This window comes from Kogia breviceps, chromosome 3, assembly GCF_026419965.1.
Source record: "Kogia breviceps isolate mKogBre1 chromosome 3, mKogBre1 haplotype 1, whole genome shotgun sequence".
Taxonomy (NCBI): domain Eukaryota; kingdom Metazoa; phylum Chordata; class Mammalia; order Artiodactyla; family Physeteridae; genus Kogia; species Kogia breviceps.
This window is the reverse complement of record NC_081312.1, coordinates 176,094,701-176,116,371: the sequence shown is the minus strand read 5'-3', so window position 1 is coordinate 176,116,371 and position 21,671 is coordinate 176,094,701. Positions and strand designations below refer to the sequence as shown.

At 37.1% G+C, this 21,671-nt stretch overlaps 1 protein-coding gene across 1 annotated transcript in view; it reads right to left on the bottom strand.

The window, feature by feature from the left end:
• ARMC3 (armadillo repeat containing 3) overlaps positions 1 to 21,671 on the bottom strand; it is a 95,864-nt gene that overhangs the window by 66,262 nt on the left and 7,931 nt on the right. Inside the window, exons 3-4 of the mRNA XM_059057858.2 lie at positions 17,874 to 17,991; positions 11,140 to 11,265 (exon numbers count right to left, since the gene is read on the bottom strand). Coding sequence (XP_058913841.1) covers positions 11,140 to 11,265; positions 17,874 to 17,991 — 244 coding nt within the window. The remainder of the gene's footprint in view (positions 1 to 11,139; positions 11,266 to 17,873; positions 17,992 to 21,671) is intronic.

Sequence of the window (21,671 nt, the reverse complement as noted above, 5' to 3'; positions counted from 1 at the left end):
ATTGAAGAGACTGTCTTTTCTCCATGGTATATCCTTGCCTCCTTTGTCATAGATTAACTAATCTATGTAATAGGTGTGTGGGTTTATCTCTGGGCTTTCTATCTTGTTCCATTGATCTATATTTCTCTTTTTGTGCCAGTATCATATTGACTTGATCACTGTAGCTTTGTAGTATAGTCTGAAGTCAGGGAGTCTGATTCCTCCAGCTCCGTTTTTTTCCCTCAAGACTTCTTTGGCTATTCGGGGTCTTTTGTGTCTCCATAAAAATTTTAAAATTTTTTGTCTGTAATTTTCTTTTTCTGTAGTATCTTTGTCTGGTTTTGGTATCAGGGTGATGGTGGCCTCATAGAATGAGTTTGGGAGTGTTCCTTCCTCTTCAATTTTTTAGAAGAGTTTGAGAAGGATGGGTGCCAGCTCTTCTCTAAATGTTTGACAGAATTCCCCTGTGAAGCCATCTGGTCCTGGACTTTTGTTTGTTGGAAGATTTTTAATCACAGTTTCAATTTCATTACTTGTGATTGGTCTGTTCATATTTTCTATTTCTTCCTGGTTCAGTCTTGGAAGGTTATACCTTTCTAAGAATTTGTCCATTTCTTCCAAGTTGTCCATTCTATTGGCATAGAGTTGCCTGTAGTAGTCTCTTAGGATGCTTTGTATTCCTGCAGTGTCTGTTGTAACTTCTCCTTTTTCATTTCAAATTTTATTGATTTGAGTCCTCTCCCTCTTTTTCTTGATGAGTCTGGCTAATGGTTTATCAATTTTATTTATCTTCTCAAAGAACCAGCTTTTAGTTTTATTGATCTTTGCTATTGTTTTCTTTGTTTCTATTTCATTTATTTCTGCTCTGATCTTTATTTCTTTCCTTCTGCTAACTTTGGGTTTTGTTTGTTCTTCTTTCTCTAGTTCTTTCAGGTGTAAGTTTAGATTGTTTATTTGAGATTTTTTTTGTTTCTTGAGGTAGGCTTGTATAGCTATAAACTTCCCTCTTAGAACTGCTTTTGCTGCATCCCATAGGTTTTGGATTGTCGTGTTTTCATTGTCATTTGTCTCTAGGTATTTTCTGATTTCCTCTTTAATTTCTTTAGTGATCTCTTGGTTATTTAGTAACGTATTGTTTAGCCTCCATGTGTATGTGTTTTTTTATGTTTTTTTCCCCTGTGATTCTTTTCTAATCTCATAGTGTTGTGGTCAGAAAAGATGCTTGATATGATTTCAATTTTCTTAAATTTAATGAGGCTTGATATGTGACCCAAGATGTGATCTATCCTGGAGAATGTTCCGTGCACACTTGAGAAGAAAGTGTAATCTGCTGTTTTTGGATGGAATGCCCTATAAATATCAATTAAATCTATCTGGTCTATTATGTCATTTAAAGTTTGTGTTTCCTTATTAATTTTCTGTCTGGATGATCTGTCCATTGGTGTAAGTGAGGTGTTAAAGTCCCCCACTATTATTGTGTTACTGTCGATTTCCTCTTTTATAGCTGTTAGCAGTTGCCTTATGTATTGAGGTGCTCCTATGTTGGGTGCATATATATTTATAATTGTTATATTGTCTCCTTGGATTGATCCCTTAATCATTATGTAGTGTCCTTCCTTGTCTCTTGTAACATTCTTTATTTTAAAGACAACTTTATATGATATGAGTATTGCTACTCCAGCTTTCTTTTGATTTCCATTAGTATGGAATATCTTTTTCCATCCCCTCACTTTCAGTCTGTATGTGTCTCTAGCTCTGAAGTAGGTCTCTTGTAGACAGCATATAGATGGGTCTTGTTTTTGTATCCTTTCAACAAGCCTGTGTCTTTTGGCTGGAGCATTTAATCCATTCACGTTTAAGGTAATTATCGATATGTATGTTCCTGTGACCATTTTCTTACTTGTTTTGGGTTTGTTTTTGTAGGTCCTTTTCTTCTCTTGTGTTTCCCACTTGGAGAAGTTCCTTTAGCATTTGTTGTAGAGATGGTTTGGTTGTGCTGAATTCTCTTAGCTTTTGCTTGTCTGTAAACCTTTTGATTTCTCCATCGAATCTGAATGAGATCCTTGCCGGGTAGAGTAATCTTGGTGGTAGGTTCTTCCCTTTCATCACTTAAGTATATCATGCCACTCCCTTCTGGCTTGTAGAGTTTCTGCTGAGAAATCAGCTGTTAAGCTTATGGGAGTTCCCTTGTATGTTATTTGTCATTTTTCCCTTGCTGCTTTCAATAATTTTTCTTTGTCTTTAATTTTTGCCCATTTGTTTACTATGTGTCTCGGTGTGTTTCTCCTTGGGTTTATCCTGTGTGGGACTCACTGCACTTCCTGGACTTGGGTGGCTCTTTCCTTTCTCATGTTAGGGAAGTTTTTGACTATAATCTCTTCCAATATTTTCTCGGGTCCTTTCTCTCTCTCTTCTCCTTCTGGGACCCCTACAATGTGAATGTTGTTACATTTAATGTTGTCCCAGAGGTCTCTTAGGCTGTCTTCATTTCTTTTCATTCTTTTTTCTTTATTCTGTTGGGCAGCAGTGAATTCCACCATTCTGTCTTCCAGGTCACTTATCTGTTCTGCCTCAGTTATTCTGCTATTGATTCCTTCTAGTGTAGTTTTCATTTCAGTTATTGTATTGTTCATCTCTGTTTGTTTGTTCTTTAATTCCTCTAGGTCTTTGTTAAACACTTCTTGCATCTTCTCAATCTTTGCCTCCATTCTTTTTCCTCGGTCCTGGATCATCTTCACTATCATTATTCTGAATTCTTTTTCTGGAAGGTTGCCTATCTCCACTTCATTTAGTTGTTTTTCTGGGGTCTTATCTTGTTCCTTCATCTGGTACATAGCCCTCTGCCTTTTCATCTTGTCTATCTTTCTGTGAATGTGGTTTTTGTTCCACAGCTTCAGGATTGTAGTTCCCATCCCATCTGTTTTAACTGCATTCCTTTTTTAAAAAATTATTTTATTGAAGTATAGTTGACTTACAATGTTATGTTAGTTTCTGCTGCACAGCAAAGTGATTCAGTTACACAAATATATACGTATTTTTTTCCATTATGGTTTATTACAAGATATTGAATACAGTTCCCTGTGCTATACAGTAGGACCTTGTTGTTTAGCCATTCTATACATAATAGTCTGCATCTGCTAATCCTAAACTCTCATTTCATGCCTCTCCCACCCCCATCCCCGCTGGCAACCACAAGACTGTTCTCTATGTCTGGGAGTCTATTTCTGTTTCGTAGATAAGTTCATTTGTGTCATATTTTAGATTCTGCATGTAAGTGGAGTCATATATTTGTCTTTCTCTTTCTGAATTACTTCCCTTAGTATGATAATCTCTAAGACTCCACACAAGAAACTACTAGAACTAAGCGATAAATTAATTCAGCAAGGTATCAGGATACAGTATTAACATACAAAAATTGGTTGCGTTTCTTTACACGAGCAATGAAATATCAAAAATGGAATGTAAAAAAGAACACAATCCATTTTAAAATCGCATCCAAAAAATTAAGTACTTAGGAATAAACTTGACCAAGGAGGTGAAAGACTTATATGCTGAGATTATAAAACATTAATAAAAGAAACTGAAGATGAGTCAAAGAAATGGAGAGACTTCCCTGGTGGCTCAGTGGTTAAGAATCCTCCTGCCAATGCAGGGGACACGGGTTCAATCCCTGCTCTGGGAAGATCCCACATACCGTGGAGCAACTAAGCTCGTGTGCCACAGCTGTTGAGCCTGCATGCCACAACTACTGAAGCCCATGATCCTAGAGCCCATGCTCCACAACAAGAGAAGCCACTGCAGCAAGAAAAGCCTGCGCACAACAAAGAGTAGCCCCTGCTTGCCACAACTAGAGAGAAAGCCTGCATGCAGCAACGATGACCCCAAGAAATAAATAAAATAAAATAAAAAAATTTTAAAAAATGGAATGGAAAGATATCCCATGCTCTTGGATTAATTCGTATTCACAATTTTTTTGTTGCATAATATTGACCACCTAATTTACTCTTGATCTTGTATACTCTTTTACATCAACCTTTTCCTAAGATGGCAGGCTCTTCAGATTGCCTTAAGTCAGGCGTCTCCAAACCCCGGGCCAAAGAATGGTACTGATCCATGGCCTGTTAGGAATTGGGCTGCACAGCAGGAGGTGAGTGGGGATTGAGCGAAGCTTCATCTGTATTTACAGCCGCTCCCCATCATTCATATTACTGCCTGAGCTCTGCCTCCTGACAGCATTATGGTGAGTTGTATAATTATTTCATTATATATTACAATGTAATAATAATAGAAATAAAGTGTACAATAAATGTAATGTGCTTGAATCATCCCCAAACCATTCCCTGCCCTCCCCACCAGCCCCCCCAACCTGGTCTGTGGAAAAATTGTCTTCCACAAAACTGGTCCCTGGTGCCAAAAATGTTGGGGACTGCTGCCTTAAGTAATGTAACGTCTGGACTTCCAAGGCTTCTTCTCCTCACGAGGATCCTAATGAACTCTCTCTTTAGCTGAACTCTCTCTCTTCATTAAATGAGTCTCTGTTGTATGGCCTCATTGAACCAAATACAAACTGGAAGGTGAAAGAAGATAGCAGCTCCCGTTTGATAAAAAGGTTTAACAAAGTAATTTATTTTTTATTTTTTTTAAAACATCTTTATTGGAGTATAACTGTTTTACAATAGTGTGTTAGTTTTTCCTTTACAACAAAGTGAATCAGTTATACATATACATATGTTCCCATATCTCTTCCCTCTTGCATCACCCTCCCTCCCACCCTCCCTATGCCACCCCTCTAGGTGGTCACAGAGCACAGAGGTGATCTCCCTGTGCTATGTGGCAGCTTCCCACTAGCTATCTATTTTACATTTGGTAGTGTATATATGTCCCTGCCACTCTCTCACTTTGTCACAGCTTACTCTTCCCCCTCCCCATATCTTCAAGTCCATTCTCTAGTAGGTTGTGTTTATTCCTGTCCTACCACTAATCTCTTCATGACATTTTTTTTTCTTAGAGTCCATATATATGTGTTAGCATACGGTATTTGTTCTTCTCCTTCTGACTTACTTCACTCTGTATGACAGACTGTAGGTCCATCAACCTCACTACAAATAACTCAATTTCGTTTCTTTTTATGGCTGAGTAATATTCCATTGTATATATGTGCCACATCTTCTTTATCCATTCATCTGTTGATGGACACTTAGGTTGCTTCCATGTCCTGGCTATCGTAAATAGAGCTGCAATGAACATTTTGGTACATGACTCTTTTTGAATTATGGTTTTCTCAGGGTATATGCCCAGTAGTGGGATTGCTGGGTCATATGGTAGTTCTATTTTTAGTTATTTAAGGAACCCCCATACTGTTCTTCATAGTGGCTGTATCAATTTACATTCCCACCAACAGTGCAAGAGGGTTCCCTTTTCTCCACACCCTCTCCAGCATTTATTGTTTCTAGAGTTTTTGATGATGGCCAATCTGACCGGTGTGAGATGATATCTCATTTGTAGTTTTGATTTGCATTTCTCTAATGATTAATGATGTTGAGCATTCTTTCATGTGTTTGTTGGCAATCTGTATATCTTCTTTGGAGAAATGTCTATTTAGTTCTTCTGCCCATTTTTGGATTGGGTTGTTTGTTTTTTTGTTATTGAGCTGCATGAGTTGCTTATAACTTTTGGAGATTAATCCTTTGTCAGTTGCTTCATTTGCAAATATTTTCTCCCATTCTGAGGGTTGTCTTTTGGTCTTGTTTATGGTATCCTTTGCTGTGCAAAAGTTTTTAAGTTTCATTAGGTCCCATTTGTTTATTTTTGTTTTTATTTCCATTTCTCTAGGAGATGGGTCAAAAAGGGTCTTGCTGTGATTTATGTCATAGAGTGTTCTGCCTATGTTTTCCTCTAAGAGTTTGATAGTGTCTGGCCTTATATTTAGGTCTTTAACCCATTTTGAGTTTATTTTTGTGTGTGGTGTTAGGGAGTGTTCTAATTTCATACTTTTACATGTAGCTGTCCAGTTTTCCCAGCACCACTTATTGAAGAGGCTGTCTTTTCTCCACTGTATCCCCTTCCCTCCTTTATCAAAGATAAGGGGACCATATGTGTGTGGGTTTATCTCTGGGTTTTCTATCCTGTTCCATAGATCTATATTTCTGTTTTTGTGCCAGTACCATACTGTTTTGATTACTGTAGCCTTGTAGTATAGTCTGAAGTCAGGGAGCCTGATTCCTCCAGCTCCATTTTTCGTTCTCAAGATTGCTTTGGCTATTCGGGGTCTTTTGTGTTTCCATACAAATTGTGAAATTTTTTGTTCTAGTTCTGTAAAAAATGCCAGTGGTAATTTGATAGGGATAGCATTGAATCTGTAGATTGCTTTGGGTAGTAGAGTCATTTTCACAATGTTGATTCTTCCAATCCAAGAACATGTTATATTTCTCCACCTATTTATATCATCTTTAATTTCTTTCATCACTGTCTTATACTTTTCTGCATACACGTATTGTGTGTCCTTAGGTAGGTTTATTCCTAGGTATTTTATTCTTTTTATTGCAATGGTAAATGGGATTGTTTTCTTAATTTCTCTTTCAGATTTTTCATCATTCGTGTATAGGAGTGCCAGAGATTTCTGTGCATTCATTTTGTATCCTGCTAGTTTACCAAATTCATTGATTAGCTCTAGTACTTTTCTGGTAGCATCTTTAGGATTCTCTATGTATAGTATCATGTCATCTGCAAACAGTGACAGCTTTACTTCTTCATTTCCTATTTGGATTCCTTTTATTTCTTTTTCTTCTCTGATTGCTGTGGCTAGAAATTCCAAAACTAGGTTGAATAAGAGTGGTGAGAGTGGGCAACCTTGTCTTGTTCCTGATCTTAGTGGAAATGGTTTCAGTTTTTCACCATTGAGAACGATGCTGGCTGTGGGTTTGTCATATATGGCCTTTATTATGTTGAGGAAAGTTCCCTGTATGCCCACTTTCTGCAGGGTTTTTATCATAAATGGGTGTTGAATTTTGTCAAAAGCTTTCTCTGCATCTATTGAGATGATCATACGGTTTTTCTCCTTCAGTTTGTTGATATGGTGTATCACGTTGATTGATTTGCATATATTGAAGAATCCTTGCATTCCTGGAATAAACCCCACTTGATCATGGTGTATGATCCTTTTAATGTGCTGTTGGATTCTGTTTGCTAATATTTTGTTGAGGATTTTTGCATCTATGTTCATCAGTGATATTGGCCTGTAGTTTTCTTTCTTTGTGACGTCTTTGTCTGTTTTTGGTATCAGGGTGATGGTGGCCTCATAGAATGAGTTTGGGAGTGTTCCTCCCTCTGCTATCTTTTGGAAGAGTTTGAGAAGGATAGGTGTTAGCTCTTCTCTAAATGTTTGATAGAATTCGCCTGTGAAGCCATCTGGTCCTGGGCTTTTGTTTGTTGGAAGATTTTTAATCACAGTTTCAATTTCATTACTTGTGATTGGTCTGTTCATATTTTCTATTTCTTCCTGGTTCAGTCTCGGCAGGTTGTGCATTTCTAAGAATTTGTCCATTTCTTCCAAGTTGTCCATTTTATTGGCATAGAGTTGCTTGTAGTAATCTCTAATAATCTTTTGTATTTCTGCAGAGTCAGTTGTTACATCTCCTTTTTCATTTCTAATTCTATTGATTTGAGTCTTCTCCCTTTTATTCTTGATGAGTCTGGCTAATGGTTTATCAATTTTATTTATCTTCTCAAAGAACCAGCTTTTAGTTTTATTGATCTTTACTATTGTTTCCTTCATTTCTTTTTCATTTATTTCTGATCTGATCTTTATGATTTCTTTCCTTCTGCTAAATTTGGGTTTTTTTTGTTCTTCTTTCTCTAATTGCTTTAGGTGCAAAGTTAGGTTGTTTATTCGAGATGTTTCCTGTTTCTTAAGGTATGATTGTATTGCTGTAAACGTCTGTCTTAGAACTGCTTTTGCTGTATCCCATAGGTTTGGGGTCGTCATGTCTCCATTGTCATTTGTTTCTAAGTATTTTTTGATTTCCTCTAACAAAGTAATTTAAATTCCTATCTTGAATGACCCAGGCATGGCACAAGCACATAGCTCAATCACTCTAGCCAAAAAAAAGGAATTTATTTGCAACTGCAAAAGGGAAAGATGGTTCTCATAGCAATACTTTAGCACCTGGAATATTGGAACATTCTGTTTGTTCATCCACTGTGAACATAGTGGTGGAAAACCATATGAAAATACAAATTTCTGATGAAGTATCAGTTATTTTAAGACTGTCCAAAGATGATGATTTAACCATGCAGCTTCAGAGGTGCATTTATTTACATATTAGTCTGAAAACATGACTTTGCATTTAGGTCAAATGACTTGTTGCTCATTTTTATTCCAAGTTTCCTTGGACATGTATGAAAAATGAAGCACTAGCTATTGTATTGGCTCTCTTACCAAAAGAGGAGCTCCACAAGTAGTTGAGGATGCCATGTGTTTTATCCATGTCCTCAGATAGTTCAAATAGAAAATCAGGTAAGTTAATCCCAATAATGGTTTGATTTTTTTTCACCCATTTCACAGAATCAAAAGAAGGTCCTTATAAGTTCATGCAGTATACTTGAGATCCAGGCACTCAGTGGAGACCTTGAAGACAGCAAAGCTCTTTCCATGGTTAAGCTTTGCAGTTGCAGACTACACTGGTTCTAGCGCTGGTTACAGCCCAGCCAGCCATCTTACAGATGGTGGTTCAACAGGTCTAAGGGAGCCATCTCATTTAGCACCCAAATGTAACAGTATTCTTAACATTTGGGGGCCACAGACTCCGTTAGAAACTCATGAAATTCAACTTAAAAACCTACTCAGAAAAATTTGCAAACAATTGTAGGGTTTCACAGATGATAAACTCGTATATATTAGAAGATGAAAATACAAAATAAACTGAATAACAGAAATTAATAACATAAAAAAGGGAAAAAATCACAGAGACCTAGATACTAAATTGAAAATATAAATGTAAACAGGAAATTATAACTCTCCTTTCTATATCATTTAGAAGGAGAATATGACTTAGCATGGACATTAATGTTAAGGAATGTAAAAGATTAAGTGAATAGAAGGTCTACTGAACTATGAATAACAGAGTAAAGTTGTAATTTAGCTCTCATCTCAGTTCTGCTGCTAGCCACCTGCATAACTTTGGGCAAGGAACCCAATCCTTTGAGGGATCTTTCTTATGTTTAAAATAAGGAGTTGGACTTCCCTGGTGGTGCAGTGGTTAAGAATCTGCCTACCCATGTTGGGGACACGGGTTCGAGCCCTGGTCTGGGAAGATCCCACATGCCGCGGAGCAACCAAGCCTGTGCACCACGACTACTGAGCCTGTGCTCTAGAGCCTGCGAGCCACAACTATTGAGCCCGCATGCCACAATTACTGAAGCCTGCGCATCTAGAGCCCGTGCTCTGCAACAAGAGAAGCCACTGCAATGAAAAGCACGCGCACCGCAACAAAGAGTAGCCCCCGCTCGCCACAACTAGAGAAAGCCTGCGTGCAGCAACCAAGACCCAACACAGCCAAAAATAAATAAATAAATTAATTAATTAAAATAAATAAAATAAAATAAGGAGTTGCACATGGGGTGTTACAAAGCACCTTTGGTTTTCAAACTCTGTGGTATGCATGCAGAATAAAATGGAAGAAATGTAAATATTTTGCCTGTTTTGGTTATAAATAATTCTATATGGCACATTCAATATGGCAGAATTAGTCTACAGGCAACCCAAGAGACAGATTTATGAAGGCCCCACAATACGAATGATTACTACTTTGTTTTTTCTTTGTGCCTCAGTCGCCTCATATGTAAAGGAAATAATAGCACCAACCTCATTAAGCGATTTAATATATAAATACTATGTATGACAGTGCCTGGAACATTGTAAGTACTTTGTCAGTGTTGACTAGTGTTATTGTAATCTACATTGGTGGAATATCCACTGCCCGCTGACTGTCCTCATCCTGCCGTCATTCCCGGAAATACTTCCAGAGCCCACTCCTTGCAGCACAGCCACCGCTAGAGCTCCTGGAGCTTCCACCAGAAACCCTTCCACTAACTGCAAAGTGCCCCCGCCAACCCCATAACACTGCAGGTACTGTTCATGTGGTCTCCGCAGCTGAGGCTGTGATGGCACAGATGCCAGAGAAGGCTCTCCTTCCCCTCCCTTCCCCCTTCCTCCACTCATAACTGTCTCTGAAGATACCAAGGCCACAGTCCCTGCTGGACACCATGGAATGAGGGGCCCCCACTGCATCACAGAGGGTCCAGGATATGTGAGCTGGGACAGTGCAGGAAGCTGGAGGAGGAATCTGTGCTTGTGTGCTTGCTGAGACCATGGTAAAAAGGAGAAGGTAGGATGACTTTAGCCACATGCCACGATAGAGACATGTTTATTCCTATGAGCTTGAGTTTCATGACAATTCAGTCTCCTCCAAGAAAGTCATTTTTTATTATAAATAACAAGGCTTTTGTTGTCCAACTCGAAAATCTACCACCATAACATGAAAATGACTTACAAATGGAAAACACATCCTGTTCACTAGTCAGGGACTGCCTGTATTGCATGGTTTTAGTCAAACTGATATTCTAACAGAAGTGACAGCATATTTTAAGTAATACTGTTATTCCACCACATTAAATATGTGAAAATATTAAAGCAAGTAATAGGTCTGATTTAAGGAGTAAATATCTAAATTTATTTTTGGCAAAATATAGCTTGCAGCTTCAAAAATAAGTGCATCAAAACTTTTTACTCTGGGCTTCAGTTACAATGAAATATACATGAAGTGTAACTTACACAGGCAGACATTCAAATTACATTATCCTAACTCAAGAAAAAAACTATTTTAATTTTAAGAGACAATGATTGTTCTCCTAACTTGTAAGACTGGAACATACTACATCACCAACTCTGAGAGTTTTTCCATGGATATATGTGCACATATTTTTATATTTAAAAATATCACTTAAAATATGAAATCATACGTTGCACATTACACTTATTTAACTTTCTTGTTAACATTAAAGTCAGCTTAAATAAAATTAAAACGAGTCCCTTAAGGTTAAATTTAAAAGTATAATGCATCATATGAGATTATTTGAGTAGTTTTAAAAGCGGATACTTACTATTAGAAGCCAGAATTCCAAATATCATAGTAGCGTTTCTTCTCACAATTTTGTCTTCGTGGTTGAGCAGCTTAGTTAATGGTTCCACAGCTCCGAGTTCAAGGAGGGTTGCTTTATTTTCCTCACCTGACATCACAGGTAAAATAAAATCAGACATGGATAGCAATCTCATCAAAGTTCTTCTTTGTGTCATTCCAATTTCTTATTTGCCATTTGTCTTTCACATTCCTCTGCTTCCACACATATTTCTCTCAGAATAAACCTCAGAGCTCAGGTATCCTGAACTTGCTACTCTCCCTCCCCTGGATGTTTACAAAGCTGGCTTCCTCATTTGGTTCTTAGCTCACACTGAAGCTCGTGAGGGGTCTCTTCTGATCACCCTACCTAATGTCATCACTACATCCCAGTTGTTCTGATCTCTCTTTATCCTGCTTTATTTCCTTCATACCACTCAACGATCTCTGTGCATTGCTCACTTACATCCCTGTTACTTAACTTTCCATGACGACAGATACCCTTTCTGTTCTATTCTCTTATAACCTCTTGCCTAACACAGTGCCAGGCATGTAACGGGCACTCAGTAATACTTGCATAATTGATTATAAAAATTAACACGCAGAGTCCCCACTTCAGATTCAAGTGTGGTGGAGTTTGGGGCGCTCATTTTTCACCCAGTGGGTTTTCTTGCAGCCAGCATGGAGACACACACACGAAGCGGAGCCACCGGGGTTACTGGGATTCCTTAGCTATGGCAAGAAGCCCCAGAACCAGAAGGTCAGTGAAGGCCAGCATCTGGCCTAACAGTAAAAGCAGTTTATCCCTACCCCAGTAAGTGGGATATCATTCTGCAAAGTCTGGAATAATATTTAGGTCTTGATGAATTTCAGCTCTTCAATTTCACCAGCTATGAAAATGCCTATTTCATTTTCAAAATTAATTTGAGCAAAATAAAGTCTTAAACTTTTTTGCCTCAGTTTTCTTATAAAATTAAAATATTTTATACTTGAAGTTATAGGTTCATTCTGATAACTCAGTTCTCTGAACACAGACTATATACCTTCCCATAGCCTGTGGTACTGCCCTGTATCTAAATGGTTAAATCTGTCACTTGATAAGAATATGCTGAAATATGCATTATTGACTATTGGAAACGTCCTTCTCAAACCTCTCATAATGTTTGCATTTTATTGGGGTTTTAAAAGTGAATTTCTTAGATGCAAATATTTTGTCAAATTATTTATTTATTTATTTTTTGCTGTGCCACGCAGCATGCGGGATCTTAGTTCCCTGATCAGGGATGGAACCTCACCCCCTACGTTAGAAGAACGGAGTCTTAACCACTGGAATGCCAGGGAGGTCCCAAATACATTTTAATTTAAGGATAAATTTTAGGATACTTAAATAAATGGTGGCTTCATAGAATCAATAGAGAAATATTCCATCTTTTTCAATTTTCTAAAAGAGTTTGTGTATAATTGGTATTATTGCCTCCATAAGTGTGTGGCAGAGTTCAGCAGTGAAAACATCTGGACCTAAAGTTTTCTTTGTGAGATTTTTAAATTACAAATTTCCATTTCTGTAATAGATAAGGGGCTATTCAGGCTATCTGTTTTTCTTTAATGAGCTTTGAGAGTTTGTGTCTTAAAATGAATTTGCCCAGTTCATCTAAGTTGTAGAATTTATTGGCATTAAATTGTTTATAACATTTAGATTATCCTTTTAATATCTATAGGAGCTGTAGGGATGCTCACATTCCTCATATCAGTTATTTGTCTTCTCTCTTTTTATTTATCAATCTGGCTAGACATTTTCATTTCACTGCTTTCGTCCACTGTTTTTCTGTTTTATTGATTTTTGCTCAGGTATATATTATATCCTTATTACAAATGCCTGGGTTTAATTAGCTCTTGTTTTTCTATTTTCTTCAAGTGGAAGCTCAGGTCATTGATTTGAGAGACGTTCTTGTTTTCTAACAGGCACTTGGTGCAATACATTTCTCTCTAAATACTCTTTTAGTAGCATCCTACAAATTTTTATATGCTGTGTTTTCATTTTTAATTTGGATTTTCCTTCTGATTTCTACTTTCACTCACAGGTTATTTATTTATTTATTATTATTATTATCATTTTATTTATTTATTTATTTATTTTTGGCTGTGTTGGGTCTTCGTTGCTGCACGCAGGCTTTCTCTAGTTGCAGCGAGCGGGGTTTACTCTTCGTTGCAGTGTGCGGGCTTCTCATTGCGGTGGCTCCTCTTGTTGTTGTGGAGCATGGACTCTAGGCGTGCGGGCTTCAGTAGTTGCGGCATGTAGGCTCAGTAGTTGTGGCTCACGGGCTCTAGAGCACAGGCTCAGTAGTTGTGGCGCACGGGCTTAGTTGCTCCACAGCATGTGGGATGTTCCCGGACCAGGGATCGAACCTGTGTCCCCTGCATTGGCAGGCGGATTCTTAACCACTGCACCACCACGGAAGCCCCTACGCACAGGTTATTTAGAAGTGTGCTATTTGCTTTCCGACTGTTTAGTGATTGTCCAGAGTTCTTTGTGTTATTGATTTTTAATTTAATTCTAATGTGGAATAGCATATACTTTGTATGACTGGAATTCTTTTAAATTTATTAAGGCTTGTTTTATGGCCCAGAATATAATCCATTTTGATAAATGTCCTGTATGCACTTGAAAAGAATGTATACTCTGCTGCTGTTCTTGGAGTGTTCTATAAATATAAATTAGGTTAAATTAATTTATATTGCTGTTCAAATCTATACCCTTACAGATTTACTGTCTACTGGTTCTTTCATTTATTGAGAGAAGAGTATCAAAATCCTTAGCTATAATTGTAGATGTCTATTTCTCCTTACATTTCTAGCATCATGTAATCTGAAAGTCTGATATTAAGTACATTAATTGTTTAGGATTTTTCATCGCATCTTGATTAATTGACCCCTTTATTATTATTATAAAATGGCCATGTTTATCTCTGGTACCACTCTTTTTTTGTCTATTTTTGTGATATTAATATGGCTACTTCAGCTTTCTTTTGATTAGTGCTAGCATAGGATATCCTTTTTCATCTTTTTACTTTCAAGTTATTTGTCATTATATTCTAAGTGCATTTCTTGAAGGCATCATGCAGTTTGGTCTTGTTTTTTTTCTAATAAAACATTCTCTTCCTGTTAATTGATGTATCCAGACCATTTACATTTAATTTGATTATTGATATGGTTAGGTTTAAATATACCATCTTGTTACTTATTTCTTATGTGTTTCATTGTTTTTTTTCTTTTCTTCATTTCTGCCTTCTTTGTATGAATTGAATATTTTATGATTCCATTTTGTTCCTTTGTTGGCTTATTTGATATCATTGCTCTGTTATTTTTGTGGTTGCATTAGGGTCTGTAGTATATGTCCTAGCACAGTCTTCTTTCAAGTGGTAGTATACTACTTCACATATAGTACACTTACAATAGTATACTTCCATTTTTCACCTTTCTACCTTGGTTCTGTTGTCATATATCTTACTTGTACATGTTTCAGACTGCACAATTTATGATTATTAGTTTTGTTTAAAATAACCAATTTGCTTTTTAAATGATTTAAATAATAAGCAAAAAACCCTTATATGTTACCATTTCTAGTGTTCTATATTTATTCTTTTGTGTAGATCCATATTTCCATCTGGTGCCATTTTCTTTCGGCCTGAAGGACCTACTTAATATAATTAGTAGTGTGGGTCTGCTTGCAATGAACTATTTCAGTTTTTGAATGTTTGAAAAAGACTATTTCACTTATGTTTTTGAAAGATATTTTTGAAGGGTGTTGAAATCTAGATTGAAAGTTTTGGGGTTTTTTCCAGTACTTTTTTTTTTTAACTTTTACTGTAATATAGTTGATTTACAATGTTGTGTTAGTTTCAGGTGCACAGAAAAGTGATTCAGTTTAAAGATATTGCCCCACTGACTTCTTGCTTGCATCATTTGTGATAATACATCTGTTGTCATCCTTATTTTTGTCCCCCTGAATGTAACATTTTTTTCCTCTGGATGCTTTTAAGATTTTCTCTTTATCAGTCTTTTCAAGAAATTTGATTATAATGTGACTTGGTGTAGTTTTCTTCATATTCATTGTGCTTCAGTTTTGTTAAGCTTCTTGGATCTGGGGGCTTAGAGTTTTCATCAAATTGGGGGAAATTTTAACCATTATTTTTTCAAATACTTATTCTGTTCTTCACTCCTTTATTCAGAGACTCAAGTTACACATACATTGGGTCAGTTTTGATTTACAAATTGAATTATATCCTCATTATGCATTGTATTTTCCTGCTTTTTGTCACACCTGGTAATTTTTTACTGGGTGCCAGACATAGTGAATTGGGGCAATGGATATTGTTGTTCCCTTGAAATTTGTTCTGGGACACAGTTATCTGGAGAAAGTTTGATCCTTTCGGGTTTGCTTTTAAAATATTTATTTGATAGTACTAGAACAGGGCTCAATCTAGGCCTAATTATTTCTAACTATTGAGGCAAGACCCTTCTGCGTACTTGCACAATTCTCCATGAATCTTGAGGTTTTGCAGTCTGGCTGATGTGAACAGGCACTACTTCTGACCCTGTGTGAGCACCAGGCACTGTTACCTCTAATCCTGTTGGGTGCTTTGTCTGACTTCAAGTAGTCCCCACACATATACATGTGGATCAAGCTGAACACTTGAGTGGGACCCTTTACAGACCTGCTGAGTTCTCTCTCTGTGCAACTTTCCTCTCTGTTACTCTGTCCTGAAAACTTGCTGCCTTCATCTTCCTGGATTTTCAGGTCTATCGTCTCAACTCAGAGAGTCCACCAGGCTCTGCACAGGTTACCCCTTCCTGGGCTATGGCCTGGAGACTCTCTGAAATCAATATGCTGGGGCAATCAGTGGGCTAATTTCCTTTGTTTCCTGTTTCTCAGTGGTCTCTGTCCTTCATGGCTTGATATTCAATGTGTTGCCAGCTCTTATTTCATATATTTTTCTGTTTTCTTACTTGTTCTGGTAAGGAGGGTAGATCTGGCCCCTTATTTCATCTCGGCAAGAAGGCAAAGTCCCATCATTTAACTTAAGAAAATATTTCAGAAAATACTGCTAGTACTGAACATCAGACTTACAATATAAAAAGAGGTGACATGTGATGACTCTGTGCTATAGATGCATGATCCAATGTCTCCCTGAAATTTGAGCCAGTATTCTACACAATCTACTCATGAACCATACCTTCCAGAACCACTCTGGTTTTTATCAGAATTCCCAGTGATGACTAGAGTGAGGTGACGGTGATGGCTAGCCAGGTGAGTATTTTACCATTTGCTAATTGAATGATTTGTTGTTCTCTCATGTAAGTCCCCCAAACAATGTTTTAAAGTACCATTTTAAAAAAATCAAATTGCTACCATTTTCGTTTAAAAAGGTTTTGTTAACCAAGCTACACTAAACTCTTCAAATATTTCCAATTTCAATGTTACACAGTATAATAAAAGTCTGATTTTATCACCACTTGAAATGAACTAAAATGTAACTGTCCCTTATGTTTGTAAATCCTCTATGAACAAGTCTTTCAATAGAATCTAATCTGTAACATTTACAACATTTTAGTAAACTTTATATTTTACAACAGTTTTAGTTTTACAGAAATATTTCAAAGATAATACAGATATTTCCCATGTGTCCCACCCCCAGTTTCCCCTGTTGTTTTACATTAGTAGGGACATTTGATGCACTTAATGAACCAATAATGATATGTTATTACTAATGAAATTCCACAGTTTATTCAGATTTCCTTACTGTTAGTTTTTCTTTTCCTGTTCCAGCATCCTATCCAGGATCCCCCATGACATTTAGTCACTGTGTGTCCTTAGCTCCTGTTGGCTGCGAGAGTTTCTCAGACTTTCCTTGTTTTTGATAGCTATGACAGTTTTGAGTGTACTGGTTAGGTAATTGGAGGATGTCCCTGAATTGGAATTTGTTTTATTTTTTAAAAAAATCATATTTAGACTGGGGCTGTAGGTTTGGGGGAAAATAACATAGAAGTGCCATTTTCATTATGTCATGTCAAGAGCACTTATTATCAAATGACTTATCTCTGTTGATGTTGATTTTGATCACCTGGCAGAGGTAGTGTTTGTCAGGCTTCTCTGCTACAAACGTACTCTTTTCCCCCTGTGTCCATCTTGCACTCTTTGGAAAGACGCCCCTAAAGAATAGAAGTTGCACCCCACCTCCTCAAGGGCAGAGTATCTGCATAAATTGGGAGACTTCTGCATTGGAGATTTGTCTTTTCTCTCCCATTTATTTACTTATTCAATCATTCATTTGTCTGTATAGACTTATGGATATTTATTTTCTTCTTTAATATAAATTATAGGGCTATAAATCTAATACTTGGTTTATTTTGTTGCTCAAATTATTCCAGCTTTGATCCTTAGGAGCTCTTTCAGCTCCTGTGACATTTACAATTTTTTAAACTGCAATAAAGCCTTCAAAATGACTCTTCTACCCATTGACTAAATTGCTCCTTAAGACTGGGTTAGGCACATAGGGAGATATATTACTTTCAGGTGATGCATTAAATGATATTCTGATTGTCTGAAAGAATTCATCAGACAGGAAGTAAGTTAAAGACTGGGGAGAAAAGTGCCCATTATGTAGCAAATATTTTTAAGAAACTAATGAAATAGAAAGATAAACTGAAAAAAATCCAAACCTTTTAAAGCAAATCTATAAATGGCTTCACATGCTTTAGCCAAAATTTCTTCTTCTGGAGAATTAAGCATTAACACCACGGTTGCTACTTTTTTGCTTTCAATTGTTAATGGATCAAACTGAAATTCAAAGAGAAAAATATCAGAGCCATATACAAGCTTTAAAAGCACATAAAACATGAGTGGTGTCTTGAAACTTAAAGAGAACATAATCTTACAAAAAGGATGTGGTCACTGCCCACAAAGTGCATTGTAAAATTTTTATTTAAAAGCCATCACAGTTGTCAACATTGGCGGCTTTGGAATTCCTGGAGTATGGAGGGAAGAGCAAAGTATTTTGGAATCTGGTAGGTGTAGGTCTCTCATTTTAGCCATGGGGAACCAAACTAGTTACTTAAGCTGTTAGAATTTCAGTTTCCTTCTCTGAATAATGGGTATAATAATACCTATTGCAAAGGATTAAGGAACGGATTAGAGATCATGTATGTAAAACACTTAGCACATTGTCTGGCACATAATAGATGCTCATTAAATAACATATATTAGTATAATTCTCAGTCAATACACAAGAATCCTTGAGAACCTGTATGTATTAGATGCCCTGACAGTCTCAGTGATCAGTACTTGCTTTCTAACCACTACACCCTCTCTTGAAAAGCAAGAATTACATATGTGAAACAACTAAAAAGCAAAAGATAACAGCACATCACAAAATGTAAAACTGGATAAAATCTGGAACAGGGGAAAAGGTAATATAGTATAAAGAAAAAGTATAGGACTCTAAGAAGTTCTGTATCTTGCTGTGAGATCTTGAGAATTCATGTGGAGCTGAAATGAACAATAACAAATGCATGACCCCCATGGGTTTTGTTTGATCAAGGAGAAAAAAAATCATTACACTATTTTTCTTCCATTTCCAGAGACCATGGAGGAGGAGGTTCTGCTTATGTTAAAGGGAAAAAAATTGAATTTCAAAGCTTTACCTGGTTCTTTGTGTTGGCCCTTTCTAAATGGACATCTTAATGTGTTTTGAGATATAGCAAAAATTGATGTTCAGTTTTGGGTAGAGATGGAGAGATAGTTTGTTCTGAATAAGGAGATATAACTGTGTGAGGTTAAAAGAGTGAAGATAGAGAAGATGGCAGTAAGCAATGACCTGAAAGGACGTGGCTGGGATAAAAATACCTCTTGGAGGGAAAATGGCTGTTGGATTTTAGGACAGCATTATCTAACATCCAAATTGAAGCTGTTGTTTGTGCATGTCTATCTCCGTGCTAGAAGCTGAAAGAGTTATCAAAGCCTCAAGCTTCTTAGACTCTCTGGGAGACAAATCTTCAGTAAAAGTCTGCCATATGCACCAAGCTTGCGGCACTTACGGGTTCCAGTGACATGAACCAGTGAGAAAAAATGGCCTCTAGAAAAGCCTAGAGCAATGGCTAGGATGCTATCTGCAACACTGACCAGGAGAGCATAAGGGCCTGGAAATCCAGAGAAATTTTAAGGAAGAACTTTTAAAAGTACCCGGTGATTGAGGCTTGAGAAACATCTTAGATAGGCATTAAAGGGTAGCCCCAGAATGCCAGAGCACTTGGAGTCATCACTAGCTCACTAACCACATCTTTTTTAATCTGAAAAATTAGGGAGTTGGATTATATCTCTCAGATCTCTTCCAGATATAAAATTCTAGGATACTATTAAGTACAAAAACATATGGCAGAGACAATAAATATTGTGATGCGGAAGGGGGAATTAATTTGAACTGGGATAAATGGAGAAAGGTCCGCGGTGGTGGTAGAATTTTAGATGTGATTTGAAGAATGGATACAAGGGGTAGGCTGAGATAAGGAGGAAGGATGGAAAATGACACCAGGAAGGTTTAAAATGGGAATGAATGCTGCATTTATGGTGGATAAAAATAGGAGTTTGACTGAATAGAAAATATGTAATAGGAAGCAGAAATATTACTGAAAAATAAGGAAAGATGAGGCCTCAGCAAGTGACCTAGACCTTCCCTTCACCAGCCCTCTATTGAGGATAATCAACAAAGTTCAGAGGAAAGAATTGTGACTCTAGAAATTTATACCTTGCTAAGTTGTCATTCATACGTGAAAAAGACATGTTCGGGCATTCACAAAATCAAAGAGTATATCAACTGTACACGTAAACAAATTACTTGGCAAATACTTAAGCCAAGATTGGGGAGGACAAAATATAAACACAGTAGTGGTGGATCAATAAATTGATAAATTGATATTTAAACTGGATGATAATGATGGTCTGAATCACAGTGTAATTCTTAAGGGATTTCTGAAGTAATGACAACATAAGGAAAAAAGTTAATAATGATTTGGAATTAAAATTCTAGATTTTTTCAACAAAACTCAGGTAAAATTTCATTGATCTTATCATTACCTGAATTACATATTTGTTAATTAACTGTTTCCCCCACTATAATGTAAGTTGCCTTGAGGCCTGATCTATATGCCCAGGATGTAAAGGAATACTTGCATATGGTATGTACTCAATATTTGTCCAGTAAACGAATGACTTTCTTCAGACAAAAGATTATGTTATTTCTCTATCTCCACTACCTAGAACAATACCCAATATATGGAAATCCTCAATAAATGTCTATAAAGGAATATATTAAAGTGCCTCTGGAAACTTCTTTTTTTATACTTGTGGCCTTGAAGTGCCTTAACTGTTGTACTGTCTGTTGATGCCAGAAAAGAAGATTCCAAATCTGAGGTTCACGGAGCCATCAGTGGGCTCCAGGGACAGCTTGTCTCTCTGAAATTGTGTGCAGAACATTTGGTGTGCATTCTACAGGGAGAGAATCCAGTCACCATCCTACCCTCGTAAGGCCCCCAGCCCACCACCAAACCCTTGAGAATCAAAGCCTTAGATCACCTTTTCCACTTAAGTCAGTTTCCCTAGCATCCCGGCTGGTTACCTTTCCTTCCATTTTAGAACTTCCACTTCAGAGACTTCTGATATTTCAGTATTTTTAAAGCTGATTTTACTAGCACGTGACTGAAAAAACTATGTTGAAGCATAGATTTGTCGTGATCTCCACAGAATGGCTACAATTCTGAAAGGAGCAGGGTAGGTGGAAATACATTTAAATATCTTTTAATGCTCCTTCAGTGGTTCAGAAAACGCTTCAGTATTTTGCCATATCTTCTGGTCATCCTTAAGAAAAAGGTGATGGGGGTACAAGAAGCTTAAGAGGAAGTTTGAGACCGTGAGAGTTACCACTGTAAGGGCCGTCAAAGGAGGAGAAATACCAGTGTTTGGCAGACAGTGGAGAAACTTGGCATGACATGTGTTTCTCCTGCAGAGCCTCCGGCATTATAGTAATTTTTTATTAAAAAGGGCGCCGAGAATAAATTGATAGCTATAACAGAATGCCACATGACTAAATATATAATCCTGTGCTGTAATTACAGATTCCATCTGCTTTCCCATGAAGAACTCAGTCAGTCACCAACAAGCTGGTTGTGAAATTATAATTTCGTGCTCTGTACTGAATAAATGATGAACTAAAATTATTTACAAAGAGAATGAAAGAAAGGGGAAGCGTTTTGGCTAAGCTTTGAGTTTTATACCCAGTCAATTAGAGAAGCCATAGACTTGTAGAGATGCTTTTCTACCTCTGTTAAGGCAATAAGACTATTCCGGATAAGGCTGCCCGACAGAACTGCAACGATGAAATGTTCCGATCCTGCATTGTCCAATATGGCGGGCACGAGCCCCATGTGGCTCCTGAGCACTGGAAGTGTAACTGATGAGACTGAGGA